This window comes from Sus scrofa, chromosome 1, assembly GCF_054392235.1.
Source record: "Sus scrofa isolate SSC_HxYL_T2T_F1_AM1 chromosome 1, Sscrofa_HxYL_maternal_Yorkshire_Landrace_v2.0, whole genome shotgun sequence".
Lineage (NCBI taxonomy): Eukaryota > Metazoa > Chordata > Mammalia > Artiodactyla > Suidae > Sus > Sus scrofa.
In genome coordinates this window covers 29,140,364-29,153,123 of record NC_139383.1, presented here as the reverse complement: position 1 = coordinate 29,153,123, position 12,760 = coordinate 29,140,364, and the positions used below count along the sequence as shown (strand labels likewise).

At 42.5% G+C, this 12,760-nt stretch overlaps 1 protein-coding gene and 1 pseudogene across 1 annotated transcript in view; one reads left to right on the top strand and one right to left on the bottom strand.

The window, feature by feature from the left end:
* Positions 1-12,760, bottom strand: part of LOC146405999 (uncharacterized) — a 244,878-nt gene that overhangs the window by 217,876 nt on the left and 14,242 nt on the right. Inside the window, exon 2 of the mRNA XM_084955716.1 lies at positions 10,165-10,380. Coding sequence (XP_084811842.1) covers positions 10,165-10,330 — 166 coding nt within the window. The 5' untranslated portion in view covers positions 10,331-10,380. The remainder of the gene's footprint in view (positions 1-10,164; positions 10,381-12,760) is intronic.
* On the top strand, positions 3,161-4,330 carry LOC110260030 (spindlin-1 pseudogene; annotated as a pseudogene).

Genomic DNA, 12,760 nt, shown 5'->3' with positions numbered 1-12,760 from the left:
GCCATGATGGGAACTCCTTAAGATACTTTTTGTATTATATGTAAGGGATCACGGCTGCATACACAGTAGTACCGAAACTTGATTCTGTATTATGAAAAGTAGATGTTACTGCTACATGCTTGGGGAAGTAAAAGAAAGTAAAAGAAAAGGAAAAGTGGGAAGGAGGGAATGAAAGAATAAAAAGAAAAGAGGGACGAGAGAGGGAGGAAGGAATTATTTTTCCTGAGTTTAATAACATCTTTATATAAAATTGCATGCCCATCTCTCTTTCTGTGTATTCTCTTTAAAGTTTCACACTAATTAGCCTTTGAACAAACATACTGGAAACCACTGCACACAAATTGCAAAGTGCCCCTGATCTGGCCTTTTCATAGACCTTCAGTTTTATTTCTCACCAGCATCAGTTCCGTTACTATTCCCCTCTGCTTGACGTGGCCACCATCAAGCACACCTGCAAACTCTTTTGCACTCCTATTTTTTTTTATTAAAGTATAGTTGATTTACAGTGTTGTGTCCATTTCTGCTGTAGAGCATAGTCACCCAGTCACATATATGCACATTCTTTTTCTCATACTAACTTCCATTATGCTCTATCCCAAGAGATTAGATATAGTTCCCTGTGCTGTACAGTAGGACCTCATTGCTTTTCCATCCTGAATGTAATAGTTTGCACTCCTTCTATTGGGAGGTGTGGTCCACAGCTTGAAACTGCTTCCACCAAGAAAGTATGACAGAGATGATGCTGTGTGATTTCTGAGGCAAGGCCAGAACAGGCCATGAAGCTTCTTCCTAGTTCTCAGGATGTCTGCTGAGGGAGGGGTAGGGGGAGGATGTTAGCAACCACACAGGAAGTTCAATGACTCTTAGACCACCACACTTAGATGCTCTGGTCGACAGCCTGGCTGAGCTCCTAGCTGACAACCAGCCTCAACCACCAGCCAAGGGAGTAAGCCACCTGAGACATTCAGCCCTAACTCTCTATTATGGGTTGAATAGTGTCCCCCAGAAAGCATGTCAAGACCTAACATCTGGAACTTCTGAATGTGACCTTATTTGGAAATATGGTCTTTGCAGAGACAACCAAGTTATGATGAAGTCACACTAGACTAGAGTGGTCTCTAATATAATGGGACCGGTGTCCTTGCTAATAAAAGGAACTTTGGACATAGTGACACACACAAGGAGAAGATGACCCTGGGAAGAGGAAGACAGGGAGAATGCCACATGACAATGAAGGCAGAGATTGATGGGCTCCGTCTATAAGGCAAGAGAAACAGCCAACCAAGACTCTCCCAACGTCCTGACCCTCCCAGCTGTGAGCAAAATGAAATGGTTGTTTTTTGAGGTAATTTGTTATATAGCAATGATAACTGGCACCCATTCACCCTCCAGGTTTCAATGTAGCCTTCACATCTAGGAAGCTTTCCTGATCTCCTCAAGCCTTCCGTGCACGTTCCTCCTCCAAACTCCCACAGCACCTTTCTTTACCCCACTGTACGCTCTGCAGTGTCCATGGAACCCATACGTCAGCTGACCCCCAAAGCCAGCCTTTCCTTTTGCCTTACCCCCAGCAACTCCTCATATTCACCCAAAACTCACCCTCTTCATCTCAAAGTCTCACTAAAAGATTTTTTTTTTTCCTTTTAGGGCCATACCTGCAGCATATGGAAGTTCCTAGGATAGGGGTTGAATCAGAGCTGCAGCTGCCAGCTTACACCACAGCCACAGCAACACGGGATCCAAGCTGCATCTGTGACCTACACCACAGCTCACAGCAACACTGGATCCTTAATCCACTGAGCGAGGCCAGGGACCAAACCTGCATCCTCATGGATACTGTTTGGATTTGTGATCTGCTGAGCCACAAGAGGAACACCTTATTAAAGGTTTTATATAGGAAATAGAAGAGAAAGATTATAATGTGCACTCACAGAGCAGGTATGAAATATTCACTATTAGACTTTCGTTTCTCTGTTTAGCCTGAAGTCTTCCAGGGGTTTTCACTGCAGAAGTTCTCAGACGCCTCCAATGTCAATCATATTCCGTAAGGAAGAGAAAGTATTGAGGGCTGGTTGCCCAAACTTATGAAATCATTGAACTCTTCATGGAGCAGCTTTAAAGGCCTGGGATATATGTCATTCAACTATAAATACACATTGTTATTATGAATTCCTTCCAAGTAATAAATTACACATTCTTGCCCCAAAGTTAGGGACTCTCTGAAAAAGGAGTGGGACCTCGGGCATCTTACTTTTGTTTCTTTATCATCGTTAAGAAGTCTTAGAACGAATTTCTGGAGAGAACCTTGAAGAGTCTTATCACTCTGACTCACGTTTAATGTGCTTCATATCGACAGCACCACAGAAGAGCTAAAAAACTCCCACTTCCCCGCTGCCCAAGCCAAATAGAAAGCCATTTGAGGCACATCGAGTACTCAATTTTCCTGCTCATTACTTTTTTTAGATTGAGGTATAATGTGAGTAGACTATTAAGAAGCTTCCGGCTCCCACGTACGTGGCACAGAGAAGGTCGAATAGAGCCAGAAGGAAGTTTTGATGGTGCTGCTGACATCTTCAGGCAGTTCTATCACCGCCCCCCCCCCCCCCGCAAAAGACCTTAAGGATCTGCTAAAAAGTTTTGTTTGCAAATCTTTGTCGAGGACAATTTGTTTGCAAATGTTTGTAAAGGACAAAGCAAGGGACATGATCTTCTAGCCACTGAGAGGTGTGGGTGATTTATGTGAGCAGCCGGCCCAGTTCGTGAACTCCGGCCCAGCGTTGGCTGGTGCTACGCAAGGCTTCCCCCGGGACCTCTTGTGTTTCCTATTACTCGCGCTGTGTCTGGGCTCCGCGCGGGCTCGTTTGTCCTACGATTTTTATCTGTACGGTTTTCTTTAATCATAAGAGCTTGAAATGCAAGAACTGTGCATATTAGACCTCTTACAGAGTGAAGCGAAAACCAATCGTGGCCTTTTAGTACTTGCAATTCCAGGACAACAACAAACGCCGCTAAGTCTCCAGCAGTCGGCCGGCTCACTGCGCCTGTGCGGTGCAGCCGGGGGCGGGACCGGAGGCGGGGGCGGGGCCGCCGGCGCCGGGTGGGGGCGGGGCAGCGCGGTCCGGCCGGCCGGGTACCTCCGGCCCCGCCCGAACGCAGCGCTGGAAGGCGGGGCCCGCGGGGCTGCGGACGTTGGCCTCCGCCGCCCCGCAAAGGCCTCATGATTTCAAACTTTTGCTGAACTTGTAAAAGCGGCATTTGGATGATGGATTAATAAGAACACTGGAATTCCGTGAGAAGTTTCAAATTGGAGAATCTTGAACTTTTCATCCTCTCCAGAAGTTCTGCTGGTCACCTAATCACAGATGAATGAGGGCACCTGGCCAGCGGTCCAGAGCTGATGCAGGCCTATACTGGTGTGTCGGCAAGCATGATGAAGATGAAGAAAAAGTCGTCCCACAAAACACATCGGAGCAGTGTGGGCACCAGCACACCAGTTTCCCAGCCTCCGCGGAGCATCGTAGGCTGCAGGATTCAGCATGGGTGGAAAGAGGGAGAAGGCCCTGTCACCCAGTGGAAAGGAACCGTTCTGGACCAGGTGCCTGTAAATCCTTCTTTGTATCTTATAAAATACGATGGAGTTGACTGTGTTTATGGACTAGAACTTAATGAAGATGAAAGGGTTTCTGCGCTTGAAGTCCTCCCAGATAGAGTTGCAACATCTCAAATCAGCGATGCACACCTAGCGGACACGATGATTGGCAAAGCAGTGAAGCACGTGTTTGAGACCGAGGATGGCTCTAAGGCCGAGTGGAGGGGAATGGTCCTAGCCCGTGTCCCTGTAATGAGCACGTGGTTTTACATCACCTATGAGAAAGATCCTGTCTTGTATATGTACCAACTCTTGGATGATTATAAAGAAGGAGACCTTCACATTATGCCTGATTCTATTGATTCACCTCCAGCAGAAAGAGAACCAGAAGTTGTGGACAACCTGGTAGGCAAACAAGTGGAATATGCCAAAGAAGATGGCTCTAAAAGGACTGGCATGGTCATCCATCAAGTAGAGGCCAAACCGTCTGTCTGTTTCATCAAGTTTGATGATGATTTCCATATTTATGTCTACGATTTGGTGAAAACAACCTAGGTGTCATCACGAACTTTGCCAAATTTGTGGAACTATTAAATGTATAATTTGTAGATGTAAAGATTTGATTGCTTTCCATTTTAATGACAACTTAAATGTCCCTGCGATCTCACAATCTGCCAGCAGAACTGGTTTTGTTCTGAATAGCATAGATTTCTGTGAATACAAAGTATATTGTGTAAGGAACTCCTTCCTCTTAAAAGAAGTCTGTCTGTTTGGAGAGGAGGTACAGGCAATTTCAGTTTAAAAAAAAAGGTTGAGTTAGTATCATAGTCATTTAAAACTGTAATAGACTTTATCAGTTTTCCCCTTCACTCTAACATTCTCTTAATCTACCACAATTCAAGCATGGTTTGGTATTTTTGTTGTTCCCTTTGTTTAGATAAATATGTATCATTACCTATTTATCTCTCTGTGGATATGCATGTATTTTATATGTATGTGTACACAGATACATATACACATGTAATCTGTTTATATGTATATATACACAGATAAATGTGTGTATATATATACATATGTGTGTGTATACACACACACATACATCTGTATACACACGCCACTCTTCGTTGGCAGTTCTTTCTTTGTGGATTGGGACAGGGGTAAATAATTTTCTCCAATTCAACAGGAATGCTTGACCATGTCAGTCATATTTAGTATATTACAGCTATTTATCTACAATTAAATTTGGGCACAGAAAGCACATGGGAGTGTTCGTCTTGTTTTGAAGGAAGTGCAGAGTAACTTTTCGGTCTGAAAGTCCAGACATGAATCACTTGTGAACCAAAAATGACCCCCATTAGAATTGTAGCAAGCATATAGAAATCTAGGTAAAATGCTGCCTTTGATTCTAAGCTTTAAACTTCTTTTGTTGACATTTTCTATGATAAATACTTCTTTTTTTAAGTGAAACCCAGGAACTTGGTCCACACAGTGTAATGCAGTGTTTTGGGCAGCACATGTGGTCTATTATTTGTGCAAAGCGGTAATCTGAATTTTAGTACATGATTTAAAAGGCAACAGTGGATCAGTGGTTTGGGTAATTCGGTAAGTTCCCCAGAGAATATAGTGCTTTTATATTAGTAATGTAATTTAAAGAATGGTGCTGTTGCTTTCTTACAAGTTGTCTGGGACACTTTTATATTTATTCCTATTGTTGCTGATAGTATGATTAGGTCAGAAGGCTTTCTTCCCCCGGCTTTCACCACAAAGAATATCTGGACAAATAACAGCTGGAATCCCTGATACCTTTGGGTGCTGCATCTTCTTGCTGCAGGTGTGCTGTTGACGTGGACTCGTGTCATTGAGCGGACTCTGCCACATCAAGGTCGGTCACCTACGCTAGCTTGTGGAGATGACGACAGCAGCCTTTGGCTGCAGAATCCTTTTGTGACTTATTCCTGGAAGGTTGCTTTAAACCAAAATAGAACTGCGGTTGGTTTAGCAGTGAAATGGCCATCTGTCAGTTTGTTTTGGATGAGCCCTGGCATTTTGAAAGCTAGGAGAAAGGCAGTAAGTGGAAAGGCAGTATTGTGGCCATTGGAAGCCCTGAGATTTGGTTGGAAGGTTAACTGCCCACGCTGTCAATCAAACACCAGCGGTCCTGCAGCCTCCCTGATGGCTGTTCTTGATGTTAAGAGATTCGATAGTTTCAGGGCGTGGCTGTGAGTGGCTCCTGATGCCCATTTCCGCCCTCAAGAAAGCCGTGCCTTGAGCTCCTGGCTGGTAACCACCTGCATCCTGTAAAGACAGCACCCCTTTCTCTGCAGTGTGCCCCATACCTTCTGGGGGCAGCCAGGGGCGAGCTTCTCCAGGTAGCGAGTTCCCAGTTCTGAGATAGCCCTCCTGTGCTTGAACAAGTGCTGCCCTCTGTCACCTGTTTTCCTGATGGCTTATCTTGTAAGAATCCCCACACGTGAATCTCAAGGCCCAGCCTGGCTCCCAGCGCCCAAGCAGACACGTGTGGCCCAGAGAAGGAACATGTCCCTCATGCACTGAGCAAACACGATACAGTGACTTGGGGCTGAAAAAGAGAGGCCTCTGGAAGCAACCCCACAGCTGGGTCAGTTGCAACTCTCTAGCATTGCTTAGGGACTTGCACTGTTGTTTCTCTGCAGGTCACTTAGCACCTTTAATGCCACACAAGCTGCCACAGTCTAGATGAATGTGACATGTGATTATTATTATCATTATTTTAATCATTGTTTCCTTTATTGCTTTTCGGGTAAAGGAAGGGGAGGGGGTTTGTTGTTTTTTCATTTTCTTCCCCATTCTTTATTCTCTCTGTGGATTAAACCACACTTCCTGACGCTGTGACTAACTCTGCCCCTCAGCCAAGTGTTTCGGTCTTCCTTTAGGCTCATATTTCAGAACCCTGTGTATAGCTTGTGTTTTCCTGGCATCCGAATATTGATTCCTTCTTCAGAGAATCCAGTGTTAATTTCCAACATTATCATCGTGGGACCAAAGACAAGATATGACTCTCTGTATAAAATGTATTGGCATTTTTCACTGACCTGTTAAGTATGATTGTGTTGTGTGTCTGTGTGTCTGTGTGTGCACACGAGGGCGCGCATGCATGCGTGCCTGCCTGTGTGTGATGTCTGGGTGCTTGTAAAGCGTCAAAGGAAAACCTTAAAAGCAGGCCATCCTTTTTTGCATGTTAGTCTAAGTAGAATGTTCAACGTAACTCACTAAAATTGCCGTTAAAGACATTTAGATTTTCTTATGGTCTTTGTTTTATTTTCAGTTTTCTGTGTATTGGTTTACTGTGCTGTTTAGTGGTTATAGAATAAAAATGCACTGATGAGACAAATGTAATGCCAGCAGAAGGTGGTTTTTCAGTTGTAAATGTCATACAGTATTTGAAGGGACTGCACATTCTGAAAACAATCAGTAGCTTCTAAACCAGATTTCATTTCTGTTACTCTTTGATGCGCCAAACCCCGAAGTGCCTTGAGCTTGAATCTCTGAACACTGTGGACTCCGCTAGAAAATTATTTTGATTGTCACAAATTGTAGTGACTATAAACATTCTTAAACTGATTGTCTTTAAAAAAAAAAAAAAAAAGTTCTCCAAAGACAGGAACGATTATTATAATGGAAAATAATTATGGCCAATATGCCTGTGTTTTTGGGGGGAATGCTGCGCTTTTTGTATTTTCCATCATGAGTGCAGTTTGAACAAATGTGTATGGTTTAAGAGGTCTTCATGTTTGTGTTTTAAAATTAGGTAAATGACCTCATCTTTCAAGCTTGAATTTTTAATTTTAATTTTAGACAACATGTAGACAGTTCCCTGTTCTCTGCATTTAGAAGTATAAATAAGTCTTAATTCTGTAAGTAATTTTTATAATTATGCTGTAACTCTATCCTTAAAATATTTAAAATAAACCCTACATGTGCCAAAAAAAAAAATCATAATGTGTATTGCATTCCTTGGTAACTGTGAGGTCACCTGGGACTTGCTGGTTTTTAGACTCAAAGTCTTTTATCCCCTAAATTGAAAATATACTACCCATCACCCTCAACATGAGTGTGATTTTTTCATGCACTCACTCACACACACACACACACCATTTTGTGTAACTGTGGTTCCCCCTATGACTACACTCTTTAGTACTCTTCATTTTACCTGCAGGTTTCTAAAATAAACTAGAATCACTCGATGCTTTCCTTGTCCATCTGCACTGGGCAACTACCCAGTGCTGCAATCTATCTTTTCTGATACAACCTCTTCATGCACTGGCGTGATCATACGGCTGCCTGAATACCATCCGCTTCTCCCCTGATCTCCTGATGCTCTCCCCCATCAGTCCTTGCCAAAGCCCCTGACTATCTCTTCCCCAAGGGCACAGACCCTCCTTTCCATGGTGGGTACCTTTGAGCCGGAGGCCCTGACAACATAGCGCCTGGCACCTAGCAGTTCCTCAGTCATGTTTGCTAAGTGAATGACTTTCTGATACAACCTCTTCATGCACTGGCGTGATCATACGGCTGCCCAGGTGGTGTGTCTGGCAGGCCTCCAAGTGGAGTAAGAAGGGATTCGACCCCACTTCCCTCACGACCTGATATAATGTCAGAAATCTCCACAGGCAGCATAGATTTAACTCCTGAGATAAAGCATTTTGGGTCCAGGTCCGTGTGAAAAATCAAGTATGTCCCACAAATCAAAACAACATTGAGGCATCACTTGCACCAATGAGAATGGCCATTTTCAAAAAGTCTACAAATAATAAATGCTGGAGGGAGGTCTCTGGTGCCTCAGCAGATGAAGGATCCAGCATTGTCACTGCTGTGGCTTGGGGCACTGTTGTGGTGCAGGTTTGATCCCTGGCCCAAGAACTTCTGCAGGACATGGGTGTGGCCATAAGCAAATGAATAAATAAATAAATAAATGCTGGAGAGGGTGTGGAGGAAAAGGGACCCTCCTACACTGTTGGTGGGAATATAAATTGGTGCAGCCGCTATGGAGAATGGTTAGGAGCTTCCTTAGGAAAACTAAAAATAGAGTTACCACATGATCCCACAATCCCATTCCTGAGCATATATCCTGAGAAAACTATAATTCAAAAAGATATATGCATCCCAGTGTTCACTGCAGCACCATTTACAGTTACCAAGACATTGAAGCTACCTAAATGTCCATCTTATAGATGAATGGTTAAAGAAGATGTGGTACATATGTACAGTGGAATACTACTCAGACATAAAAAATAACTTTTGTAGCAACATGGATGGACTTAGAGATTATCATACTAAGTGAAGTAAGACAGAGAAAGACAAATATCATACAATATCACTTCTATATGTAATCTAAAAAAATGATACAAATGAACTTATTTACAAAACAGAAATAGACTCACAGATATAGAAAACAATCTTATGGTTACCAAAGGCAAAAGAGGGGTTGGAATAAATGAGAAGTGTGGGATAAACACATATACAGAACTATATATAAAACATAAATAAAGACCTACTGTATAGCACAGGGAACTATAGTCAATATCTTGTAATAATCTATAACAGAAAAGAATATGAAAAAAATATATGTGTGTGCATGTATAACTGAATCACTTTACTATATACCTAAAATTAACACAACATTGTAAATTAACTATCTTTCAACAAAAATTTTTAAAAATTAAATATGTCCTCTAAGATAGGAATTATCACTTCAGATTAATTTATTTAGTCAATTAGCAAGGGAAAGAATGGGACATAGGGAGTTGCCTGATGGCTCAGCAGGTTAAGGATCTGGCATTGTCATTGCCAGGGTTCCATCCCTGGCCTGAGAACTTCCAGTAACAAGAGTGCAGCCAAAAAAACCCCAAAAGTAGTGGGACATAGGGTAGATGATTTTTGATGGCTGATTAGGTCAAGCGAGATCCATGGCATAAAACATAAAAATCCCCATGGAGGGACTGGGTCTTAAGGAAAATCACAGAAATAAAATTCAGGGCATTTAGGCTTTGCCTCTAGAATTAGATAAATCACAAGACAGAAAAGCCAGTACTTCGCCTTTGAGTATTCAAAGGCGAGGCGGTGCTTCCTGTCTCGGGCGGTAGCCTCTCTGCTCTGCTTGCACTGAGACCGATAATTCTTATTCTAGACTTGAATCTAATAAAACCATGTGTTTGGATTTCCTGGAATTTTTCTGACTCTGAATATGGACTTCTTCCCAAAATCTTCCACGTCCCGTCTGCCCTCATGAATGGGCAGTTTCCAGGATGTTAGCAGAGGGAACCCAGTGGGGGCGGGGGAGAGGCTGGGAGAAAGGGCGGGGGAGAGGCTGGGAGAGGGGGCGGATGTCCTCCCAGCGCCGCCAGACTCGACACCAGAGGCAGGTGGAGACTTATCCTCCCCGAGACTTACAAGCCGCCAAATTCACCTTTTAATTTATTGTCTGAGTCAAAATAGGATGAAATAAGAGCTAATAAAATAACCCAGTTGGCCAGAAAGTGTTCTCCATCCTATTTCTCAGAGCGCTCTGACCCAGGGTGAATCATCCCAGCCCCTACCTTCTGGCTGTTGCTGGTGATAAGCGGTGCTCCAAGTCGCTGGGCTTCCTCCCTCTCCTCCACGCTTTCTGTTCTCTTTCCGATCCTTCTTTCCCCTCTTTTCTTCCTTTCCTCCCTTCCTTCCCTTTCCTCTCCTTCTCTCCTTCCTTCCTTCATTTCCTTCCATCCTTCATTTACTCAAAAAATACTTGTTGAGGGCTTACCCTGGATCAGATGCTGCAAAAAAGAATGAGACAAATCATTGTACAGAACCCCTGTTCTACACACACACACACACACACACACACACACACACACACACACTCCTATTTGAGGACTCCCCATAGCAGATCTTCAGAATGAGATGGATATTGGCTTTTGTCACCTTACACTTAGCAGCGAGGCATACCTGATGCTTAACAGATACATGCCAACTAACAGCAGGGATAGGATGGGATGGTGAAGGGATCTGAGTTTGACTCCTGGCTCTGCCTTTGACTTTATGGATGACCTTGTCAGGGATCTGGACTATATGATCCTCACCTAAAGAAAGGAAGGGTGGGCCTAGATGCCTACTCAAGTCTTCTCAGTCTCCTCAACCCATTATAAGATCTGAAAGATCTGAAAGTGTTCAGGGATAATGAGGAACTTGGTCTCTCAATGTTAGAAATGCAAAAAAAATTGACAGCCATTTTTAAAAAATCTAACTTTCTGAAACCTGCATTTATCGGGGAATATATAATAAATGTAAGCAATTCCTATTTCCGCTAATATAAAATATTCAGATTGCTTTCTGGCCAAGTCTTTGCAGCAGTAATGCAAATGAGGAGACTGTTGAGCGGATCACGAAAAATTTCTGCAGAAAAGCAGCGCCACCTTCTGGAATACCATGGTGCTGCATGTAGTGAGTACAAATTCTGAGAAATCACCAGTCTGGGGTGTCACAAAACACGGAATCAAGAGCATTAGTCTTAATCAGAAGCTGCACCTTAAACTTTGACATGACCTTCAAACTGTGGAAATATTTCTCCATAGGTTAATTTTTGTGATGTTTTAGACTTACTTTTGCATCAAACTCTTCATCCATGCTATATATCTTTCTTTATAAATTAGCCTCAGTAATAGGTACTAATAAAAGCCACTTAGTCAAAATCGCTTATTTTGAATATATGGCTAGGTTCAAAGATCTAAAGTGTTCTTTCATTCAGACTCCACTATATCCATCAACAAACTTGTCGGATCTCCAAATCTTGCTTCAGCTCTAGAATTTGGCCACATGAAGAAAATCCTGTTTCTGACAAGTCCTATTACACACAAGGCATTTTTTATATTGAGGGATATATACAGTGCAAGATGCATTCCTGATCTCTCATTGTGGAGAACTGGCATGAAAATATACAAACATAAATAGCAATTATAAAGAGTAAATAATCAGGCTAATCAACAAAGTATGTCCCAGACTGGAATGGACCTAACTGCTTTGAGAACCAGGGCTTCAGGCAGGAGGCCAGAGAGGGTTTAATAGAAGAAGAGTTTCTTGAGCTCTATCTGGCAAAATTAATAGGATTTGGATAACATTTAGGAAGATGGAAAAATCAAACACACACACAAAAATGGAGGTAGAAAAACATGTTAAAAGTTTTTATTTGAAAAAAAAGAAAGAAAGAAATGCAGTGTATTTGATAAATACCAGGAAGATCAACTTAACCTGAGTAAGACTTTTTAGGAGAATAGTGTGAGATAAGGCAGGAAAGGGAAGTTGAAACATGATTAGATGATTTCATAAATGCAAAAATAAGGAGTTTGGGCTTGTTCCTGTAGGCAATCGAAAAGCACTGAGGATTTCTGGGAAGGAAAATAAAATGATAAGAATTGGGATTTAAGATGACTCACCTGGCAATCAGACACAGGATGAAATGATTCTAAGATGTGAAAATGTCCTGAATGCGTAAAAGACACAGAAGTAAAAAGAAGGGTTTTCAAGATCGCAACTGGGTACACAAAAGCAAAAGAGGAATCTGACTCTGAAATATTTTTCTGAATTAAGAAATATATAATAATTTGAAATAATTCTGAATATTAACCCAAGGAGAGGCCCAATATACAGGAAGAAGGAAAAAAAGGAGACCCCCCCCCCAAAGAAGTTACTCTAAAGAGAAGTAAGTGATCCTGAGCCAAAGCCGGAGGGAGGCAATAACAATGTCAAGGCCCCAGAGGCGTGTAGATTCGTAAGAATTGAGAAAAGAAACTGTTAGACATGGTTCCCCATTGTAGACACTGCATAAATAATGAATGGATTCACTGATTGGTTTATTATTTAATATATTTCCATTATAGTAGTTTGGGTACATTATAGATGAAGGAAACATACATCCTCACCCTCTCACCGCAGTGACAATTTGAGCAACATCCGCAGAACTAGCTGCCTAATTTCAGTGTCATGTCCAATGACATAAGCTCACTGCTGTCCCAGGTGGACCTTCGAGAGGTCTGTACAGGCATTGGATCTCCCTCCCAAGCTTCCCAACACCCATTCTTTCCCCTGAGGCTGGATCCCCACCATCCTGCCAGATTGTCTCTTTGGCCAATGACCTTCTGAAAATGCAAGACAAGCACT